This window comes from Pseudomyrmex gracilis, unplaced genomic scaffold, assembly GCF_002006095.1.
Source record: "Pseudomyrmex gracilis isolate BER0280 unplaced genomic scaffold, ASM200609v1 scaffold_207, whole genome shotgun sequence".
In the NCBI taxonomy this organism is placed as follows: Eukaryota; Metazoa; Arthropoda; class Insecta; order Hymenoptera; family Formicidae; genus Pseudomyrmex; species Pseudomyrmex gracilis.
This window is the reverse complement of record NW_018020791.1, coordinates 176,588-201,176: the sequence shown is the minus strand read 5'-3', so window position 1 is coordinate 201,176 and position 24,589 is coordinate 176,588. Positions and strand designations below refer to the sequence as shown.

Sequence of the window (24,589 nt, the reverse complement as noted above, 5' to 3'; positions counted from 1 at the left end):
TCATAAATCTCTTCTTCGGTAATTAAAAAACAACAAAATACATTAATAAAAACTGCGCTACTCTTGGAAATTATTCAGAAATGAGATAAATTTTTATCAAAAGTTGTTGCTCTTCTTGATAATTGTGCAAATATTCTTACCTCCAATTAAATATTCTCCAAAGCGTATTCAGCGGGAACGTTTCGAAAATGGTGCAATAAACTACGCGAGCGTCGTGGGGGGCTCAAGTGTCCCTAATCGACCCAAATAACGATTTCTCTTTTTCTCGTTTCAGATTAGCGCCGCGCTGCGGCGGCTATATCGGCAAGATACTGACGACGACGACGACGACGACGACGACGACGACGACGACGACGACGACGCCGACGCCGACGTGGAAGACGACAACAGCAGCGTCGGCGGGGGTAGTGGGGTTGAAAATCGGCGCTTGCCCGGTGTCACCCTCTCTTTGGCTCTTGCCCCTCGATCGCTCATTCGTGTTCCCCTCCTAGAAATCTACTGCTCCTATCTCTCTCCCTGTTCGTATACCGCCCGCGGAGTTTCACCGCCATATCCACGTGCGTGCAATCCCGTGCGTACTCGGATGCACGCGTAATCACTCATACAGATACGGTTCCGGGGTTAGGAGAGAGAGAGAGAGTAAGGTTTCGCGTTAAAATACGGACGCGCGTAGTGCGCATGCGGGAGCCGTGCGGTGGGGAGCACGGCGCTTGATTGGGAGCGCGCCGCTTGGTGGGGTGCGCGTGTCACCTGTCGCGACGTCAGTGTGACGGTGACCGTTCGCGAGTACGGATGGGTGACGTGTGCGCGCGTACTTAGTCGTTTCGCACAAAGGCATACGGTGCTACGTTGAACGCCGCTCGCGCGTGGACGCTTGGAAGCGTGAGCGCGAGTGTTACAGTCGCTGCAACTCTCACATTCGCATCTCTCTCTCTCTCTCTCTCTCTTTTTCTCGTACATAGGCGCGCGTTCGAAAACGCGCGCCGTTCGTTACTTGGACGTGAATGTGTCGTTTGGCCGCCGCTGCGGGGCGGCCGATCGTCGTCGGGAAAACATGCGTGCATCGAGGTGGACGACCGTCGTGGATGCAACGACCGCACCGTGGAATGACGAGGTCGCGCTGCACGTGACTGCCGCGGCGCAGCTCCCGGCGCAGTGAGTGTCGAGAGAAAGCAAACCCGGCGGCGGGCTTTCCGCATACATCCCGAGATAGGTTAATTCGCGGCACCGCGGGCGTGTCGTTTTTGAGTGTGCTCCATTCCCGTACCGCGGAGCGCAGTGTGTGATAATAATTAGCGCCACAACGCGCGTGGAGATCCTCCTATTTCCGGAGTTGGTTTCGTTCGTTGGTTTGTTTTTTTTTTTTGTTTGCTGAGTGCCGAGAGGAGTTTTTCACCGGGTGGTTCGGGTGCCCGGCGATCGCGCGCGGCGGAGACTGTGAATCCTGGCACATAATTACGAGCACCGTTGCGACACCATCGCGAGGAGATGAGGCGCTCCAGCCTCCGTGTCGCTCTCGGGATGCAACCGTTGCTGTTCTGCTGGTGCGTCGTCGCGACGATCACCATCGCTCTGGCTGCATGGCAGGAGAACATCAGGCCGAAGATGTTCGTCCAGCTAGGTGAGTGTCGATCTACTATTTGTCTTATCAGCGTGCGTGCACCGTCAGAGTGTGTGCATAGCTTTCTCGTTATCTTTGCGCTTTGTGATACGAAAAAAAAAGTGTACGTGTGTGCGGTGTACGAAAACATACGATATTTTTACGTGAGTGCGACTCTGCTGATCGTAACCAAGGTCGGGTTTAGTTTATTCATTGCATTTTCACTTTTTCAACGATCGTTACCGCGAACGACGGTAGTCGATAAATGTTTTCGTGACGCGACATCGTGCGCGATTTTTTAGATGATCGGATTATCACAATTCACAAAAATGAAATTGTAAGGAATACACGATAGATCTCCGCTGGTGAATAATAAACTTCGATCTCGAAGAAGAAAGTGAAAAGAATAATTAAACACGTTATTAAGTGCTACGTCGCTCCCGTCGGGAACCGACGGTAATCAAATTTAAAAGTAATACTTCACAATGCACATCATATTAACACGTAACTCCGATTTCGGTCGAACTTTTCGTTCAGGTGTGAGCGTGCAAGGTAAACGTAGACGCCCAGCGTCGATTCGCGAGAGAAACGGAAGTTCCGCGAAATAGAAAGTTCGGCGCCGGTTTCCGGGATTAGTGTAGCACTTAACGTGTTTAGAAGAAACGGCGCGACAATCGATATTATATATATATAAAGAATTAGTGTAATATACATTTATTTATTTTGCTTCTTTATCTTTTTGTTTAACAAGGTCGTTGACGGTTTCTAACTATTGTGTTGTTTCCGTGTATCGATATTGAGCGGACGTGTCATAGATTGAGTATTAACCACCACACCGCACAACGGTTAAAGACTCTTCCGCGAAGTTAGTAGCAATATTCTCGGAACCTTCGTGAGGGGTTCGCTTTACCAGGTTACGTGGTGACAGCACGGGAGGGGGGGTGGTTGCGCACAGCTAGGTGCAGGGTCATGCACCTTACCCCCTACTCGGATTCTTCCTCGTCAACGAGAAAGGGTTGTTCCGTTGCGAGTTGATGACTGTGAACCTTCAATCAGGGCACAACCTGGGGTATATATATATGTATGTATGTTCCCGGGGTATTCCCCAATGTGGTTTTTTTTTTTTTTTTTTCTGTGATTACGGAAAAAGAAGAATGCTAAAGATATCGACCACCGCCGCGAGGTATCTCGGCTAAATTATTAAAGCGCCGGTGATGCAACGCAGCGATTTCTCATTGGCTCTACTGGCTCTTGTGGCTCCATTCTATTTCGCTAACAGCTCATTCATCATATCACAAACACGAAAGCTTTTAGAACAACGCCGGAGTGAGAATGCAGAAATTTCAATGCGCGTTATGCGGAAAACACTTTTGTTTTATATTCAAATTTCTTAGGTAATTTAGAATATCCACCGACAAATCCATTGCCGGTTACTTCCGCACGTTGTTGTTTACATTGTTCACGGTAACAATTTTTTCTTTTTCTTTTTTTTCTTTTTTTTTTTTTAAATAAATGTAGTCGCGGTGTTTCTACAACTGCTCCAAAAAAAAAAAAAAAAGAAAAAAAAAACGAATGTTTTTACATCGAATACATGAATATTGAATATTTAAATACTCGACGGGTTTTGTAAAATAAAATTATTAGTGCGGCAAAAAACTAGTAAAAATTTTTTTTTCAGGATCCACTGGAGTTGCGCGTACGTTACTGCTTCACTCGGCGTGAATTCGATATGTGGAGTATATGTAGAGCTCGTGTGTCAGCGATTCGGCAATATGTTCCGACGTACTTACACGCGAGAACCGCGGGCTTGTATTTTTTTTATTTTTTTTATTTTTTTTTCTAAATTTAGATACAACAGAGCGGAGTAATAAGCTGGAAATCAACACTGTTTTTTTTTTTTTTTTTTTTATTCAATGAACTATAGTTGGTTTAAATCGCGCACGATTGCATAGACAGAATTATTGTTTGCACGTGTACGTGGATTTCTATACATAGATCTTCAATATTACTTGTGCACGTATATACTCGCGAAGAGATTCGATATAGTTTCTCAGTTTTGTACGTAGCTACGTAAAAATAGCGTTACTCTTATTTCCCGTCAGGATTGCGTTGACGCTTTTATTAAGTTTCGCGCGATATGCTGGCTCGGAAACGCGTATATCGCGAGAGAGAGAGAAAGATGGAGAGAGGGACTTATTAACTCTTCGCAGGGAACACACCGTGAAAGATAAACGATTTAGCAATGTTGGTTCGCGTTATGCTCTGTATAAAACTTTCTCTTTTTCCTTCCGCTTTACTGCTGAAATTAACAACGTTTCGACACGAGATTGCGCGCACGGTTCAAACGTTTTATAGAAAAAGGGGGAGAGAGAGAAGGGCTCGGTCTTTCGTTAAGACCCCCGCGCAACATTTGTGTTCTTAAGACAGTCCTTTGATCGTCGGTAACGAGGTGTCCCTACGGGATCGTTTTCTTCTCGCAAGTCTTTCGGAACTCGCTCGTTTGTTACACTCGTCTCCGCGTTACCCTTCGCGCGCATAACTAATTCGAACGGACACGACGTCGACGTCGGTAAATTGGTGTGTGCGCACGCGCGCGCGCGCGCAAAGTGGATCCGCAAAAAGAGCGTGGGATGAAATGGAGGGACGTGAGAAAGAGAGGAGACGCAGGAAAAGAGAGAGAGAGAGAGAGAGAGTAGAGAGAAGGAAAGAGAACGCGGTGTGTAAAGTGTCCTACATCCAAGGCACTCGACCTTAACGGTGCTCCGCATGTTTCGTACGTACCGCGTAGAAGCGACGCCCCAACATCCATCACTCTTTCCGCGACGGAACGATATCTCGACGGGGGGAAAGGAGCGAAATAAATTGCTCCGAAGTGGCTGCGCCGCTTTATGGCGCGGGCACATGCTGCTGCTCCGCGCGCGCACCGGAGTATGTACTCCCTAACATTATACCGCGAGCGCGAATGGGCCGGCGAACGGTTTGAGTGATAGTCGCGCGAGAACTCAAATGTTTGAAACTCTCCATTTCTTTCTTTCTCTCTCCCTTCTCTCTCTCTCTCTTTCTCTCTCGGTTTCTCGGTTGATGCGCACTTCTCGCGAATATGCATTTAGGATGCGCCATTAGCATCTCCTCTCACATAAATTAGCGTTTTTTTTTTCTTAATGAAATCTGATTCACGCGTTTTCCTCTTGAACGAATTTGAGTGGCGGAAGTGTATAAAGCGCGGTGCGCTTTTTTAAAAAGATTAACCTGAATTCGCATTAAAAAGACACATTTTTGTGCTTATTTTAAGAAATAAATGTAAATTTTTCTCTCTCGAGTCGTTGCGATGAGAAATGCGGACGAGAATAAAATAAGAATTTTATTCACGGCATCACTCAATAACGATAGCAAAATTTTCTCAACTCAACTTTCGTCGACGACAACCGATGGAACTTCGTACCCGGATGGCCGAAGTTTGGAAACCTGCATATCTATACCTATGCTGTGTGTACGTGTGTGTACGTGTGTGTGTGTGTTGAGTCTCTCCCTCTTCTATACCTCCCTTCGAAGACAAACATTTTCCTTTCCAAAATGTTTGGAATAGGCAAGCAGTGACTTCTCGCGACACATCGAATGTGTTGTTAATGGATCTTTATATGCGTTTAAATTTGTAACTCGTTTTGCGCGCGCGAGTAACGTCGTGTGTAACGTTACACATTTCACTTTATAATTTGCGCGCCGTGAAGTTTCAAAAAGTAAACTCTCTCCCTGCGGCCTTGTACATCTCTCTCTCTCTCTCTCTCTCGGAAGCAAGTAACAAGTCGGATTTCGGCAATCCGAAACGTAAACGGCACGTTTTCGGAAAGTTGCGGAGGAGTGCAAGACGCGTGCGAGTCTCGGGGGGTGCGTATAATGCGCTCATTATTCAATGTGCGCGTCAGGGTAATCGTTGTAGCGCGCAACGAGGAGAAGGAATGATGTTTTTCTTCCAGATTACGTGGCGTGAATTAGTTATCATTCTCAACATCACCGCGGTCTCTCTTCGCGTCTAACAGCGCAGCGCGCGCTGCGCACGCTCGGGGCGAGTTAACGTTTTCACACACGTACACACACACGCGCGCGCGTTATTATCGCCGAGGTTTGCTGCTTCTCGCAGCGTGAAATTTCTTAAATCATTCCGAATGTACCGCGCGAAATGTGGATTAATCGTCGGAATTAAGAACCACGCTTTACCGCTGTAATTACTTGAACCGCGGGAACAGATGGCCATTAGTCTGAGGTTCCACGAATTATGTTCGCTCGTTGATCACGTTTTTGGTGCAGGCCGCACCGCTCGAAACGCGCGTTACTTTACTTCACTCCCATTCTCTTTCCCTCTTTCTCCCCTTCCTCTGTCTCTCGACGCGCACACACACCGTTTTGCCCACTTTGGCAATTTATTTTTTAACGTATCTTATTTATCGCGGATTGTTGCTCGCGAAAATTGCGCGCTTTGAAGTAAAACGCAATTGACATTGAATGCATGTATGTTTTTTTTTATTTCGATTATGCAAAACTTGCGTTTTCTTTTCTCCGACGGTTGGTCGGAGAATTTTTTTTTCCGCGTTCGCGATATTTCGCCACGCGTCCGAATAATCTCGATTCTGTGCGCAAGAGAACGCCCCGTGGCACGGAGTGTATTAGATGTGAAAAAAAAGGCATTTTTCTTTCTCCATTTGCATCTGATCGCGAGCTTATTTTAGTCGCGTATGAAATAACAAAAAGTTGCAATTTTCAGAATCAAAAAAGTGGTAGCCACAGAAAAGAGTATATTTTTCAGTTTTTTTTTCTTGCTTTTGCTTTTTGCCGTGTACCGATGGGGTTTATGTAAATATTCTCTCCGTTACACAGCCGCCGCGTATATACGTTTCAGAACTTTATCCTTTCGCGATACGAACCGTAAACCGTTTCTTGCTCTCTCTCTCTCTCTCTCTATCTATGTCTCTCACCGCCGCGCGATTCGACATCGCGCGAGCTCATTACGTCGTGACGGATTTCGTTCGGCGATGCGTACATCCCGTCGACATTTCTCATTGCACGCGTGTGCGCGCGTCCGAGGTATAGAGAGAGCGGCGTTGTCGCGTGTGTTGGGTCGCGACGTGTTCGGTATCGGCTATTGAAATTACGCGAAGCACGTGTCATTAATGCACCGCGCGCGCGTTATATATATATATCGCCGCGCAGCGCGCGACGTTAGCGCGAGATATCGTTTTGCTCGCTGTGCCAGAATTTCTGCTAATTTCACAACGGGCAAAACCACTCCGCGAAACCGAAACTGTAATCAACGGTGAATGGGTATATTGCCATTATATGGAACCGTCGCGAAGCCCCGCGACAACGCAGCACATTTTCTGACGGGAGGTGGAGCGAGGGGGAAGAAGAGGGTATTCATTATACACGAGAGTGAGAGAGATAGAGATTCGGTCGCGCGGTCGATTCGCTTGCCACGTTTTTATCAGTCTCGTGACGTTTAAAGAGATACCCTCGCGATATAACCGGTTAACCAATTACGCATCGATTAAATCCCCTTTATGATCCTTGCGCTTTAGCGGGCGCAATGTTCTCGCGTTAATGCACGGTTGTCCGATACGATCGCTAAATATTTACGTGACGCGCAGTCGTAATTTCCTATTGACAGGCGGCAAATCGACGAGCCGCCCGATAATGATGGAGACTGCATTATACGGATCAATACGTTATGGTTTGATTCTCGGGCGAATGTCATTCATAATGAGAACACACCGTGTCGGTTCTTGCAAACGCGAAAATCACTGGCGCGATTATTGCACGTATCGCGACAGTATTAACTTTCTCTCTTTGCGGTATCTTTTATTTATTTTATTTTATTTATCTTTTTTTTTTGTTTTTATCTCTGTATATTTAGCTTCGGCCACGCTTTGTACGTTATGTTTGATCAATTTGTATTTTACTTTTTTTTTCCGCGTGTTCTTACAGTGCGCACGAACAAACGCGGTAACGAGTCTAATCGGATAAAATTACGCTCGATTAATTGCTTTGGCAATTACGTCAATGTATTGCTCTGTATCAACCGAACATTTTCCACGGTGCGTTTATTGTACTACGCGAATAATGCTTGCTTCTATCAGCCATGACGTTCACAGGGGTAATAACCAGTTAGCCAATTGCGCGCTAATGAAATCCTCTTTATGATTATTCCGTCCCGTCTATTGTCCAGACATCATTATCGAACCGCCGATTCAGTCCTTCGGGAAGCACTAACTACGGGTGCTTTCAATATTTTTTTGATAACCTTTTTCTTTTTTTTTTTTTTTTCCCGGGCCCCTTCCCCAAAAATTTTTTTGTTGCATTTTTTTTTTTTTTTTTTTTTTGCTATTGTTCGCGATTGATTGAAGTCGCGACATTTGGACGTTGCGCATCGGTTGCGCCGCGGATCCGGAAACGCATGCGTGTTCATCGGCGAATCACGCCGTTAAAACGTAAAAAATATCTGCGATTTTTTTCCCTTTCAATCGCTGTAAATCAAAACCGTTTCCGCTCACCTACACACGCGCTTTTGGGAGAAAGAGAGAGAGAGAGAGAGAGAGAAGAGAGAGATCATTTGCGCGAGTTTTTGAAAATCGAAATCGTACGCCCCGCGGCGCGGAGCGTCCGTTCCCCGAAAAGCAGCGACCTCGACGCGCCGGGTGTATTACCGGGATAAAGGGAGATCACTGGACTGGAACCCGCGCGCGCGGAGCGCAGAGCACCCCCTTTTAGCATTCCGAAAGTCGGCGCCGATCGATAACGCGGCGAGACATCGGCACTCGAATTCGTCGTAAATTTTCGCGGAGACTTGGCAATCGCACAACAATTTTTTTAAATGGTCGTGTCGGAAATGCGCGACTTGCCAATGCGAAGTTGCCGCCGCCTCGTTTGCTCCGCTCTTGCTCTCTCTCTCTCTCTCTCTCTCTCGGATGAGATTTATGCGTGCGCGGGATGTCAACGACACGCGAAATTTTGCCGAGAGAAGAGTGTGACGCAATAATAAATCGCTATGAATAATAATAACGGTAACATGTATCGCGTGTCAAGTGCGCGACAACGTACGTTCGAAATATTCGATAGACGTTGTATTATATAACACGCGCGCACATACAAAACTATTTATACAGAATAGATATTCGCGTTTATATGCCGCCGTGCGCGCGCGGATTTATGCGCACAACAATCCTGTCACAAATTTATATTGTACGCTGGCGTGCTCCAATTTCGTCAATTATAATACACGAGTGGGATCAAAAAACCTACAAGAGCCGTAATCTCGCTCCTGTCGTGTAATTAAATTCGACCGACAAATTAGGGGAAACCCCCTACTTGGCTTGCGCCTCTATATATCTCTCACTCTCTCTCTCTCTCTCTCGCGCTCGCGCGCGATAATGATGTATCGATTGCGCGCTCACGTGAATCGTCATTAAAAGACACTCGAGCAGCGCGGCGCGGCGCGGCGCTGCTGATAACAGCGCGCCCGTTACGAGTTCATTACTACATCGTGAGTTCGGTGCTTCGTGAGTGCTGGATCGGAGTATGGACTATGGCGGGCAGTTAATCTATATTACCGTAACTTTATCTGGTAGCGAGGAATACCGCAACGGACCAATCACAGCGGCGGTTCCCCTTTGCGGTGCTTCTCTCTCCCCACTCCCCTCTCTCCCCGATTCACGTCGGCCGACGAGGAGGATACATTATGATTAGTTTCAGCGTGCTGTGTGTATGCGCCGCGGCACGTATAACCTGACCTCGGCCTAACCGTCGACTAAAATTACTGGGAATCGTGTCAATTGACTCGGAGCGCGAAATGGGAGCGTGTGTAGACGCGCGGGAGGATAATAACTATGGTAGATAGAGAGAAAGAGAGGGTTGGACCCCCGGAGTTTGCTCCGCAAGAGTGACGATAAAATTTACGTCGCGTAAGAAAAAGACCATTTGTTAGAGGACAGTGTAACGGCCGCGTGCGTCCGTTACGTCGTGTCGAGAAAAAAAGAGAAACTTTTTCGACGAGCTTCCTCGGGGGATAACTGATCGCTGTACTGTCCCCCGCGCGGTGTCGTTGACCTCGGCAAACAAGTAGATCGATGGGACGGCGGCACACTTGCTAAGGTTGTCGTTAAACATCGATAGGGTTTGTTGCGCTAATGATACATTTTCATCGTCGTCTTTCGCGTCGCAAAGATGTTATAATTGCGGTACACATATATAGGATCACAATTGCCATCAACAGTTTAAAATTCTTAATCACAAGAAGCACAAGAAGCTTCCCTTCTTCTATTTCGGTTTGGATCTACTAAAATATTTGTTCGACACTATTTCAAGTATAAATTATCGGTTAATTATTTTCTTATTATATTCCAAAACAGCTTCGATATTTGTCTGTAAATGCGCGGTTTATTATACGATTTGACGATCGGATTTTTGTTTTATTTTTTGTAATCGAGCGCTGTTATTTCCCGCATTTGTCGTGGCGGTGACCTGTAAAATTCGAGAGAAGTAGGGGAAAAACGACCAACTGATTACGATGTAAATTACCAACTGGCGGTCGATGAACACCACGGGTCTGGAAATGATTGATTCGACGCGCGAAAGAGATGGGGGAGGGGCCGGCGCTCCTTTTTAAAGATCTCTCTCTTTGAGGATCGCTCGCGTGTACATACCGCTCCCGGCATTTTTTTTTTCCTCTGTACACTTGAAGTGCGCACTCCATGGTGGAATAAGTAGCGTGCTACCGTCGCTGAGGGGTTCATAAATCTTTTGTCGAGAAGATCCCCTCCGCTCGGTTGCCCGATCCAGGAAAGCAAAAGGTCAAAAGCGTCGGTGGTTGTCGGGAAGCGGCAGCCTGAGTGCTTCCTTCTCGTCAGGGTATTGCTGAAAAGTGTCCTCTTTGCCGCGGGTGTCGACCCGACTCGACCGGACAGAAATTGTTGTATAAATCGGCGTTCGTAAAAAAAATAAAAAAATGTCGCGAGAATCCCTCAACGAGGATCTCGTATTTTTGCCGATCGGAAGCGTCAAATCGAATTTATCGATACGGATGTGCGGTGTTTATTTCGATTTCAAATTTATACGTTTCGATTTTCAACGTCGTTCTCTCATCGGTAACGTTTGACGCGACGGCGATTGCGTCGCGCTTTAAAGTTTTCGCAATCAATCTAAATTCCACCCTTGGAATTTGACGCATGCGCGTTATTATCTAAATAAATTAATACGGCGTGTACGTACGCGCAGTCTGGCAACTTCCTCGTCTTTTTCACCGAGAATGAGAACGTGAACCGCCGTGTCTCTCCAAGGCAGACAACGACGACGACGACGGTTCATGTGTGTCCTTAACCTACAGATTAAAATACCACGCGTCAGAGTGAAAAGAGAGACAGAAGCGCGTGTCACACGGCAATAGACACGGGAAAAGTAAGAAGAGCGGGACGGATTATACCGCTGCTCGCTTTCTCTCGCTCTCTCTTCTCGGTTCGCCGAGATATAAAGCCGTTAGCCACGGGGCGCGCGAGAATCGTTTATTTTCCTTCTCAGGCGCATCTTTCGCGTCATTGGATCGAATGATGAAATTAAACGGCGTCGCAACTCGTCCGATGATTTCTCTCCGGCAAAGTTAACTGACCTCGCGCGTTTTCCCTCCCCGCGTTCGTTCTTCTCCATTGTTCGCCTTTCTCGTTCGTTCGACCGTCGGCGAGAACGCGAACCCTCTCTTTGTTCGAGAGAGGAATCTACTACACACACCCGTCGTCGTTGTCGTCCTCCGTTTCGTCGCTCGCGTGGCGGTGGTCCGATCTTTTCTTCCTCGATTTGGCCGGCGCAGAAATTGGTTTATCGCCGGGCAAAGTATGAATAATTCAAGCCGACCGATTCGCAGTCCAATCAATTTGGGACGGAAAGCAAAGTGGGTGGCTGGCTGGCTGGCTGGCTGGTTGGTTGTCCAGGGGTGTGGAAGGGTCGATCGGGCTACGATGGGGTCGAACGAAAAGCGGCATTAGCGAAGCCGCTTGAGTTTAATGTGCACGACGAGAGGAGAGTAGTCGTGGCTAGGGTGGTCGTGTCGCTGCCGAGCCTAACTCCGATGCCGCTGGAATGGGAAATGCTTTTTGAGGGGGGAGGGAGGAAGGGGGAGAGAGATGGAAAGAGAGAGAGAGGCGGTGGAAACTCGCTGTGTCACTCGTGAGAAATTCACGCGGCGAACGTGTCGAAGTTGCGACGTCGAGTTTAAACGTTAAATATCCGAGCCTACGACGTGTTAACGTTCGTTATTTATAACGAAACGAGAGAGGGGTCGTTACGTCGTCGTTTTTAATTAATTTCATTAAAAACATTTTTTTTTTTTTTTTTTTCATCGTGGTTTTGTAAACACGCGCGTAAAAGTTAAGACAAACACACACGCGCGGAACTTCGTTCGCTAAATATTTTGATATGCATCTCCGCATGACCGCCATGTATACTGTGGTGTATGTACGTACATGCATGCACGGTGAAAACGCGATGTGGAGAAAGCGCACGGACGTGGGAAAATTTTTGGAAGAAGGAAGGGAAGGTTGCGCGCTGCACACGACGCTTGTTTATAAAGATGATGTTTTTTAGGAAATAGTTGCCGCTGTTGCCGTTGGAACATTGTTGGCTCAGAGCGCTGCTAAACCAACGGCTGCTTGTGACGTAGACAACGAATTAATGAAATTAAATCTTACGAGAAACACACACATTTCAAAATACGAAAATTATCGGAAAACATAATACCGTAAATGGAAGAAAAGCAAATTAATGTGTCGAGTAGATATGTGATGTGGAGATAGATTGAACTTTTTTATTGTCTGTATCGATCTCATATCAGTGGAGTTTACTGCAATATCGAAAAAAAAAAAAACAAAAAAAAGAAAAACGAACCACTCGCGTCGGTGACTCGTAAAAAAAAAAAAAAAAAAACACGACGCGCTGGGAAATTTTGTTAGACGGAATTGTACTTCGCTCGGCTGTGTCGCGTCGGATGCACGAGAAGGAGCCGTGAAATCGAAATCGCGGCAGTCGCCCGGAGTTCCACGACGAATTACGATCGTCGGAAAGCTGTCGCGAGCACTTAGTTATACCTATGCTCCGTTTCAAGTCCAAACAATTCCTTCCCGGCGTGTCTGCGATCGCAAGATTCGGAGGAGCGAGCGGGAGGGGAAAACCGGGGGGGGGGGGGAGCGCCCCAATGTCGGAGCAGGCAAATGTCGGTGCCTAACTAAAGCAATGTATAATTAATTTAGCGCGATAGCGAATTACAATGGGAGCTGAAAGACGAAAGCGAGGGAGAAACGGGAAGCAATCCCCGGTGTAGAGAGGAAAGGAAGAAGGGATAAAGGAAATGATCTGCGGCGGGAGAAGAGTGTGCGCAAGGGAAACGCGAGGGGGAGGGTAGGGAGACGCGGAACGCGAAGTAAAAAAGAAATGCACGTGAGCATCACCGTGTCGCTCGGTGAACAACTATCGCAAACTCAATTACACAGGTTTTTCTCCGTTGTTGATTTTCGCTCGCGATTTTTCCGTCGCGTAATTGCTGCGCGCGCGGTTCCTCCAGTTGTTCACCAGACGTGCACGACTTGTACGTATATATATATATATATATATATATGTACACACGTATGCGCGATGTCGGAAAATCATACTTGCGGAGAACATCGTGTATTCGCGTTGCGGCAGTGAAATTAATTGGTACACGCATTTGATTGATAAACGTATTTTTATCGCGCGTATTTTATTCGTCAGAAAACGTATATATATATATATATATAATACAGAAATATACGTCCGATAATATTGTCTTGCGGTTTAACAGAGACTTCGGAATTACGTGGGAGTTATCAAATAGATTTTATTTTTTTTTTTTAATTCACGCACGCGTGAGAGAGCTAGAGCTCGATGTGTTTTGACTAGATATTACGTCAGAATATATGACTCGGCAAATTTGCGAGAGGAAAGTTTAAACCGCGTACGTTTATGTACACATTTCTCTCTTCCGATTTCTCATCAGTGACGATTAACTTTCGTCCCGGTGCACACGGTGCGTTCTTGCGCAAACTCTCTCGGATGCACGTGGAAACGTCGAGAGACGGAATATCAGTTCTGTCTGTTGCCACAGCCCTCGGCCGGATCACGAAACCATTATGCCCGATGGTCTCAATATGTTGTAAGTTACTTCAATCCGTTGCAATTCGTGGCTAATCGAGCGTATCACGTGGATCAATACGAGCTTCCAAGTCTGTCGCCTTTCTCTTTCTCTCTCTCTCTTTCTCTCTCTGTCTCTGTTTTCTCCCTCCCTTTTCTTCCCGACGTTTCTCTTTCCGTTGCGTTTCTAAACTTCGACGTGCAACCCTCCGTCTGGTTGTCTTGCCCTCCTCGCTTTTCTTTCTTCTTTTTTTTTTTCGGGATGTCGACGCTTTCGGTTGTTCGCCAAGTATCGTTAAGACTTTTAAAAGCTTGCTCACCTTCCCGTCTCTCTTTGGAAAGTTTACGCGAATTGTAATGATTATTCCTACAGAGGTTGTATTTGTCACTCCGCGATTACAATTTATAAAAGTCTGTTACATCATTCGAATAACTTGTGGGACTTTAAAAAATGATCAAGATGCTTTATATGATATAAGAAACTCGTCGAATAAATGTTTTTTCTGTAATTTACTTTTTTTTCTTAATGTTTTTTTTTCTTAAAGTTTCTTAAAGTTTCTTAATGGCTTTTTTTTTTCTTACGACAGAGTAGATTTTGTAAGTAAAAGCAACACGCAAAAGTGTTACGCCACATTTCATTTCGATCAGAAAAAAAAGAAAACTTTTATGGATATATATTATTTTAAAAAGTGTGTTTTGCATAAATAATCGCGCGCGATACTATCGGGGCCAATTGTTCCACTCGATAAAGCGGCAGACAAGAACTTCCTTTCGTCGTTTCCACGTCGTGCTCGTTTCCGAAACATCTCCGTGGAAATCGGGACATGGTGGGCATTGGCCCTTTTCCTCTCTGCCGCGACCCCGCGCCACCCCTCCATCCTCTGTGTCTAATGGCGTACGGAAACATCGGCGAGGCTTTTCGGGCGGTCATTGCCACGACGCGTTGACTCGTTTCCTGCGGGATCGATCGCTCTCGAGTATCCTGCAGTAACGCGTCGCCCTGGCGCATATCCTTCCGCTCGTCCAGGACAACGGGCGGTTCTCTCAAGCGTCCAGGCACTATCGTTTCCACGCGAACATTAGTTCCACACACGATCGCCGGCTGACCGTGTACTCTTCAGTTCCTAAGTACACGGCATAATCTTCGATAGTCCGCACTCGAAAAAGATAGAGAGGAGAGAGAAAGAGAAAGAGAGAAAGAGAGAGAGAGAGAGAGATCTTCTGAATCCCTCGACAACGAGCTACAATTTGAAACGCTCGACATCGTTTGCAGACAATGTCGGTAAACGCATTATTTCGATGAGCGTTTATTCCCTTCTTTTTGTTCCCCCACGTGTTTTTGTTTTTATCCTTTTGTTTTTTTTGGCATTCGATCACCGAGGGTCATATAACCCTCTTTTATTCTAATTGATGTTTTCGGCGAGCTCTTTTAATTTATAATAGCCGATATTATATATAATAAAAGCGTCCGTTGTTCTTCTCTTCTCTCTCTTTCTCTCTCTCTCTCTCTCTTCTCTAATCTCTCGATGATAAGAAATATAACTCAAAGCGCCCGTATATCTCGCCCGGAAACCGCCAGCAGCGTATCGCGCCTAAATATGTTTTAATATTTAATAACACACTGTTCCGAGTTCCCGGGATTTCGTGCGTTAAGAGTTTCCCGCTTTGAATTACATCTCGCAAATTCACGGGTGCTGCTGCAAATTCCGAGTCAGAATATGTAAGTTCCGAGACGGCGGTGTTCGGTGCATCTTAAACTACCTACGACAAGGAGTCGCGGGTAGTTCGCGTTTCTTGCCTTTTGAAGCTGGTACAAATGCGCGAGCGCGAGCGCGCTTACATATTATTGCGTTAAAATTAACATTGCCACATTCCACAAAATAGTGAATTCAACCGTAGAAAGCCAAACGCACTCAAAGCAAACGCCGGATGACATCGCCGGTATATCTATCGACGTCCCGTTGAACGATCAAACTTCCTCCGGAGCTGAATTTCTCGCCTCGTGTCACGAATCAGAAGCTTTTCAATCGCTACGCCTGGCATTCCGGAAGATCGATCGTCTCTCTCTCTCTCTCTCTATCTCTCTATCTCTCTTCTATTCCTTGTTCGGCTCTGCAGAGAGAACGATGCGTCAGTCGTGAGAAAGCGGAGGACCACCGAGTACGACCGAGGATTTAGAAGGGACAAATGGAGGGTGTCCAGAAGGTACTTTGACTCAGGCACCATTGCTCTCGGAAACGATCGTGTCCTTTTCCCCATTCTCCCACACACATACTCACACACAAGCTCTTTTCCCTCTTTCTTCGTCTTCTTCGCCACGGTTGGCTCCTAATATCGTGGCTTAAGATGTCCGATACACGTACAATCGACCGAGCGTGTGCATTTTCCCTCCTCTCTCGAGGACAGGATCACAGGAACGCCCGCTGGTAGATACACGACGAGAGAAAAACGACTACACGTATACGGAAGGGACAACCGGAAAAGAGAGGGCAGTGTGGAAGATCCTCCACACATGAGTTCGTGTGATCCTGGATTAAAAAGCTTGTACCGAGGGTCCCTCCGAAGCTCTCTCTCTCTCTCTCTCTCTTTCTCTCTCCCTCGCCCATATCCAAGCGGTGGCCGCTGCTATTTTCCCACCGCGAATTTTCTAGAGCGCACTTGTATGCACCGGGATATCCCGGCAATTACACCCGTGGTGTGCTCGCTCTTCCCGCGCCCGACCGATTTTTCTCCGCATTCGACCACAAATAATCCAGACTTTCGGCGCAATATCGTTCTATCTGGTCGTGCAAATATTTAAGCCGTCTCTGAAGAGGAGAATGTAGGAAGAGATAGAGAGACACAGAGCCGGGAATGAGAGGCGTCAAGAGACAGAAAGAGGGAGAGAGCACAACGGGGAGAGAAAGAGGAGAGGGAAAGGCAGAAACCGAGCGAGAGCGAGAAAGAGAGAGAGACGGATTCGTGGCTGCATCATATATCCCTTGCGGTGGTCGAGTGCGCACTGACGGTCCGCGTTGCATCCGTGGTGGTGCACTATCGGTGAAGAGGGTGGCAAGACCACGTGACCGCCCACGGGCGCCATGTTCGAGGCGAGTGCCGGCGGAGACGCGCGAGTTTGTACGAATGCCGAGTCGCCATGTGGTCCTCGCGGACAGAGAGCCGATCAATACCTAGCCCTAGCCGGCTGCTGGCAGAGCCAAGAGAGCACGAAGTTATACACGCTCGACTACGATTACGACTACCACCATTACGACCGCCACCACTACCATCACCACCACCACTATCGTTCTCATCGTCTTCGGGAACGACAGGGAACAAGGGGAGAGGAGGATACCGGCATTTTCGATGGAGAAAATTGGGAGGGAGGATGAGGAAGAGAAGGTTATCGTCCACCGCTGTTACCACGGGGGACAAGTTACGGAAAGGGGAACGGACGCGCGAGAAGGCCAAGGAGGGCTATCCTCCTTCTTGATTGCAATTTCTAATACCTTCGCCAGGAGGTTAATGCGGCATGCCGAGAAGTTCGGGCATATCGCGAGGGGGATGTGCCGCGCGCGACGCGATTCGGCGGCGACCGGAACGTAACGACAGGGGAGCGCATCCATAGTTATCCCGAGTGTGAGCGCGACGTTAATGGGTCGTCGTCGTGATTAATGCTCGGCGCGAAACTGACACGAAGACAGTCCGACTTGAATATCGCGTTCGAAACGGCTCGGCCGATGATCTACATATACATGTACGCGTTTTGATACGCGAATGTAAAACGCACACAAGCACATATATATATATATATATATGTATATACACAGGTACTCGTCGTGCATTGTTGGATCGTCTCTTTAATTCGATATCCAATTTTGTACGATATCGGGTGCCCTCCCATCCCTTTTGTATATACACAGCGTCGAGTCTATCGACGCAAAAACGGCGTTATTAACGCTTCGCCTTTTTGCTTAATTTTTGCGGGCTATGTTTTGCGAAAAGCTCGACTGTGTGAATGCGCGCCGTTCTGAAAAAGCGATTATACCGTTAATACCGGCATAATATCAATATGAATGTTGCGTTTTCATTGATGATTTACCGGCCCGCATTCAGAGAGAGCGCGGGGCAACATTAAAAAGCGCAACGACCGTGCTTTTATGCCGGATATATATAACGCGCGTTCGTACGTGACATCAAAATTTATCTCAATTTCGACTGTGCGGATTAAAACTGAATGTTGAAGATAAATTGTTTCACAACAACAGAGAGGGGAGAACTTGAAGTATTATTTTTATCATCCTCGAGTATTTGAGAGTATAACGCGAGAGGGAAAGGATTGGATCTCTTTCTCTCTTTTTTTCTCCGATTGTGCTCGGATCACCGGTCGTCTTAGCCGAGTTAAAACCTCGTCTATTCCGCGGCCCCTTTTTATCGGGGCATGCCCGACCGCGCGCTTCCGTGCACTTTCGATGTTAAGAGAGCGCGAAATTATGCACGACGGCGCAGCCGGCGGTGGGACGTCACTATCGGAGAGGCCGTCGCCTTCACTTCAAACGTAGAGACGACGACGCGTCGTCAGCCGGAAGAGAGAAGCATATATACGAGAGACGAGTTCTTTTCATACGAACTCTATTGCTATCCTCGATATCCACCTATCACGGTGGATGCACGGCACGGGGGGGGGGGAGGAAAGGGGCATATATTGGCGTCGGATATATGTATGCCTCGTCGCTATATCGCGGGAAACCTTATAAAGTTTCGTAGTCACGCTCTCTTTTCGCGAGAGGTACGTACGCGTGCGTACGTGGTCGTTAATAAATACATTGTTATTTTAACGCGTCCGCGAAATCGGGTCACGCATCCGGCACGCCTATTATATTTGCGCGTGCATGTGTGGTTAATTAACAATCGCTTTCGTTATTCCATAATTCATCGCCATCTATAATTCGTTGCCACTCACGCGTGCGTGTTGCGCTCGATACCGAAACCCGCGATATCCCGAATCGAAACGCGCTAGTGTTAAATTCGATCGGGGCGGTGTGTGTACGGGCAATTATTTGTTAAAACAACTTCAGCACACAGGCAATTATCGTTTTTTGTTTGGTCCGTCATTTTGATGCCCGTTCTCATTGTTTTACGTGTAAAAAATAATTGTGCTTAATTTTCCGATATTATTTCTATTTTGCGCCCGTCTTTATTTGTACGTCGCGCGCAATGAAATCGCGTTGTCGAAAATTAATTGACACGAAAATTCGATTTATAACATTTTTATATCGCGACACTCTTACTTTCTTCTCTTCCCTTTTTTGTCTTCTCTTTCGTTTTTCTCTTTCGTTTTTCTCTCGGCTTTTAATGCTCGGAGATAAAACAGCACCTGTCCAAATATGACGATCAGGAATGTTCACGTCGACATCTCGAAGGTCATCGTTCTCGGCGCACAACTCTGAGCAGGGAGAGTGGGGGAGTGAGATGAACAAGGAAGTCCGGGAGGGTTGACGGCCGTTCCCTTCGTCATGGTCCACAATGGCCGATTGCCATTTCCAATATCTTCCCTCGCGTGTACTCGCGCCGATGCAACGAGCGTCGATAGAATTTCGTCGTACTGTCGCTTGTGCGCGTCGGTTTTCTCTCGGTTTCTCCCCCCTCTCCCTTCCGATTTCCATATTTCTCCTCGGCTTCTCTGTTAGTCATATATATATATATATATCTGTCTTTCTCCCCCTCGTTCTCTCGCCTGTCCTTCTCGCCGCCGTTTCGTGCCGGCATACATCTATCTCTATCGCTTCCGGCAGCTACAACAGTTACGGAAAATTATGGAAAAGCCATGCGGCAAGAGGGAGATAACGGATGTATTGCCTGCGTGCGGAGCAGAGATAGACGGGAAGGGGAGAAGAGTCGCGGTCGGAGTGATGGCGCAGGCGGGTAGCGGCGGCGGGGACGAAACGGGAGAATTAGGGGCAGAGAGAAAGATGTTGAGGATGAACAGAAAGAGAGAGAGAGAGAGAGAGAGAGACAGAGAATCGTGTGGGGGAGAAAGAGATGGCGTGCTACACGAGTTCGGAGGTCGGAGCGAGAGGATCAAGCTTTTCTTCTCAGTCCGACTCGGAGTTCCGATCTTGCTTTACTGTCTCGTCATGCAAATTCTACGACGGCGGGATGGATAAGGCAGACCCTCCCGAGTTTCTCTCGTCCTCCTACGTGCTTGTCCTCTTCCCGTGGCTACGCACGCACGCACGCAGGCACGCACGCACGCACGCACGCATGCGTTCGTTATGCGGGTAATATCGGGGGGCTCAGCGGCGTATACACGGATATGGCGAAGGCGCAAAGAGAAAGACAGAGAGGGAGAACGAATGAATGTTCCGCGCCGGAAACAATGAGTCCTTGATTGGGGAAACGCTGGCATAGTTTTCGAAAGCTATGCGCGTCGAGGTTCCGAGTTATCGTCGGGTCGCTCGTACGTGTGCGAATAGTTTGCGGATCAGTTTGCCGGATTATATCTCCGATACGTTCGCTTACCTTCTCTCCGCGTGCGTTTGATATTCCGTGTTCGAAAATCGATCGGCGGCGTCTGACTCGGCCCATAAGTTTCTCTCTTGCGCTTCGTGACCATCGAATTCGATCTCGCGGCGACGACGCCGCCGACGCCGCCGCCGCCGAAGTCGCGCGCGCACATACACGAACTCGCACCAAAAGAACAAACGAGAGAAACGCAAGTCACTTTATTGGATCAGAAAAGGTTGGTGCGCTCTTCTATCGCTTTTTCAACTGTTTATTTGTTACCGCGTTACTTCGTACGGTCTTTTTGCACGGTTTCTCTCAAAAGACACTTATTCTAAAACATCTTATAATACATATGTGTTTCGTTTTTCCATCTCGAATTTAACAATTTTGCAAAAAAAAAAAAAATCTTCGAACGGCAAATTGGATTTTTATATCCGCACAAACGTTCGAAGCAAATAAAATCGCGGTCACAAGAGGACGTACTCGAGAGAGAGAGAGAGAGAGCGTGTGTGTACGTGCAAAAACACACAATACTCTCTCGGACGCCGTCGGTTGTCGTCATGCCGCGCGCGATTCTCGAACGCGGTAATTAAACGGGTAACGACACTCGTCAAATTGACCTCGTGGCTATCTCACCGTCATCAATTTTTATTAAAGCGATCGCATTTGAAGAACTCGCGTTGACGTCGACTCTCATCGGTCCACTCTCTCTGTTTCTTTCTCTCTTTCTTTCTCTCTTCCCGCTCGCTCTTTAACCGACCGTGAAGATCGATGAACCCTTTCGTGGAAGACGAAGACGAAAAGATACGGCGAGAGTCTCGTTGAAGAAAGAACTCGATTCGGGCGGCGCAGATGCGACATTCTTAAAGCGTTAAGTACACGGCACTATTTTCCGAGGGATTAGAGTCGGAAATAGCGGGGGAAACGCTGGCTTGCAAGTGAAAGCTCGTGAGCAAATGAAAGAGAGAAAGAGCGCAAAGAAGAGGATGGATTTTACACCGACGTTTGTGTTCGGCGGCTGAAAACATCCGCGTTGTGCGCAGCTATATTTTTATTACGACGTCGGCAAGGGGCTGAGTAGACTATTCTCGCTCCATATAGATATACAGTCACTAATTTCCCGAGCAAGTGGTGAACGTCGTAACCAGGATAGACCGGAATCTTTTTTTCTTCTTTTTTTTTCTTTTTTTTTTTTTTTTTTGTTCTTCCTCTTCTTCTCGGTAGGGAAGCGCGCGACACCATCTCGGGCTTCTAAACGCGTCGTGAACGAACGGACAGACACGGTGTGTGCGAGCAGAAATCCTGATTACTTTCCAACTATCGCGTTCTTGGCATTCTGTTGCCATCGTGGCGAGACACGCGGTCGTGGTCTAAATTCTATTGCGGTCGAGTATCGCGCGCGCGGGAGGGCTGAGCGGCGCGCGGCGTAAGACTTTATCGCTCTCTCCTCTCTCTCTTCGGCAAATGTTATTCAACTTGGTAATGAGATTACGATTGTTCTCGTGAGAGAGAGAGAGAGAGAGAGAAAATTTTCGCTCGATTGCTAATAAGCGACCGTGAAGGGAAGATCTCGTTACAAGGGTTTATACACGTTCTCCCGATTCTCATCGTGTACGCGTCGACCGGAGATCATTGACCCCACTTGACCCATTTGATTGCAACGGGCATATGTTTGGAACATAGATTTCAAACAGACCGGACTAATATAAAATATTTGTTTAACAAACATATTTTATTTCTCCGGTTTTACTGTGAATTGTTGAAAACATACTTCAAACTCGTGGAAACGTGACGGCGAAAGAAAGTCGGTTTATCGGCATATGAAGAAATAATTTCTTAGACAATTCTTTTTCTTTTTCTTTCGTCAGTTTTTAATTCGTAGAACACGGAAACTCGCTATATCGAAAATTGTAATCATCTCAGAGCGAAAAAGAAAGAGCAATGTATATTTCATGTACGTTCTTTCCGTTACGATAAAACATTTTTAATGAAATTATATCTCTCATCTACCGCGACGACGAAAGATATCATGTCACGACCCGAACGCGATGTATAATCGCGAACCGTCGGTGCGACCGTAATTTTTTATTTCCATCTTCCTTTCGTCCGGTTTCCTCTGTTTTCACGTGCAATTAAAATTTTGAAATCTGTCTCGCGCGGCGAGAGCGACAAAGTACTCATACTCGCTCGTTGTTACTTCTGCGAGTCCATCCGCAGAAGCGTCCGACCGTGTGTGTTTTTGAATTTGAAACCGAAAAAAAAAAGAAAGTTCAAAAAACAAAAAAAAAAACTCTCTCTCCCTTCCACACGACCCTCTGACCCGTATAATTTCCGACAGATCTCTGACACACATGGACTACATGTGTAGTTCTCGCGTTCGTCAAACAAGGGTTGGACTTTTGTTGAAATTATTTGCCGTAGAAAATTCAACGTTGTGATGACAAATGTACCGTGCGGACAACACAGTGGCGGACAAAGCCAATAGTTTGTAAAATGCATTTGCGTTGAAATGAAAAACAAAAAAACAAAAAAAAAAAAAAGCGGTAGTTTTTTCGAAACTTGTGGGAATGTTACATTTCCACGTTCGTTATGTTTGCACGCATAAACGAAATTCTCTGGCATCAAACGTGCATTTCTTCCGCGTGTATCGACAATTATAATTTTTCCAAATTTTTTTGTTTTCAATATTTTTTTTATTGAATGTGTTCTCGGTGCGCGTAGCGAAATGCATTTAAAAAAACCCTGGGCTCGCGTAGAGAGAGAGAGAGAGAGAGAGAGAGAAAGAAAGGATTGACTTGATAACTTTATTACGGATGTTTTCGGGAAGAAGGAGAGAAAAAATCCCGAAGAAAAAAAGAAGTGCTCTCGGGTTACGTTTGCACAGACCGCGGGTCATTAGTTCTCGCCAAACAATGGCAAGCATTGCGGCAGTTGAGCAAAAAAAAAAAAAAAACAAAACAAAACAAAACAAAAAAGAAAATAAATAACCGCAAGCTCGACGAGAATTCATCGCGGCCGGAGAATCGCGCGAGCTGAGACCGATATCGCGACTCAATCAGTTATTCCACCGTCGATCGTCGACGCGTTGTTACGACCATACGTGCTCGTTCACGGTTTGTCTATGTGACACGGCGTAGGCTCGCATACAGACACACACATCGTGTATAAGCGTGCGCGCGCGCGCGCACGCAAAGAGACATCCCGCCCGACATGCTGACGCTGCGTCTGTTTTATTGGCAATTTCAGAAATTGCGTCCGAGACGTAAATCGTTTATTTTCTTTCGCCTGTGCATTGCTGCGCCCACGGTCCACGGCGAAACACAAAGTGCGAACTTCTTTCTCACTCTCTTTCTCTCTCTCTCTTTTCTCTCTCTCTCTCACAATCTCACTTTCGGCTCGCCCGCTTTTTCGCTCCATCTCGCTCGTCTTTTTCCGGGCGGTGCGCGCGCTCGATTTTTCGCCCCGGATAGAGTCGAGCACGTAAGTTTCACTTTGGATCCATCTTGACTGCAGCCATTATAGTGACTTATTGGTTCGTGATCCGTTCGGACACGCTGCAAGGAATAGAAAAAAAAAAAAGAGAAGGGAATGGATGAAGAGAGTAAGAGAGAGAGAGAGAGAGAGAGAAAGAGTTAGAAAAAGGAAGAAGGGGGTAAGCTTCGCCCCGGAGAAGCTTTCTTGTCTTTTCCGGCGCGATGTGTTCCGCCACGGTGGCGAGAACAATCGAAAGTCGTACCGAAACGAGGCCACTACCTGCGGCAGCACATCCGAAGCGCGTCTTCGGTCCCCTTCCCCGCCGAATTCTTTTCTCGCGTCTCCTTCTGTCTCTCCGCTGCCACGTCGGTAAAACTTTGTATTGTCCAGAAGGAAACCCTCCCGAGGGCGAGTTTCCGAATCGGAATCGACGTTTTCTTCCGCGATGTTTGCCGGCGGACCTATTTGGCTGTCAGCTTCGACGGTACGGGGCAACACAACACATGGCACAGAAAAAGCTCTTACTCCGGTGTGGCTTGGCGAGCCAAACCGCCTCGAGCCCCTTTTTGTCGAGAAATTAGGGTGATTGCTTCAAACACACTGAACGCGGAATAAATATTGACATGAGCGGAGGTTTTTTTTTTCTTTTACAATTACCGACGAAATTTTGAAAAACGTTTTATATTCGCCGCTGAAATATACAGGGTCCGCCACTTAAATCCGGACAAATTTGAATTTGACATTCCCATCATATTGGAATGCAGCAGTAGGTGCCATATGACCTAAAGATAGGTTAGAGACGTCGATAAGACATTAATAACCTTAAAATGGCCGAGTCGTTCAGGAAGA

At 46.9% G+C, this 24,589-nt stretch overlaps 1 protein-coding gene across 2 annotated transcripts in view; it reads left to right on the top strand.

Annotated features, from left to right (window-relative positions):
• The first annotated feature begins 1,147 nt into the window (after positions 1 to 1,147).
• LOC109858496 (semaphorin-1A) overlaps positions 1,148 to 24,589 on the top strand; it is a 186,631-nt gene continuing 163,189 nt past the window's right edge. For both annotated transcript variants that reach the window (XM_020435818.1, XM_020435817.1), the window contains exon 1: positions 1,148 to 1,621. In XM_020435818.1, the coding sequence (XP_020291407.1) occupies positions 1,489 to 1,621 (133 nt within the window). In that variant the 5' untranslated portion in view covers positions 1,148 to 1,488. The remainder of the gene's footprint in view (positions 1,622 to 24,589) is intronic.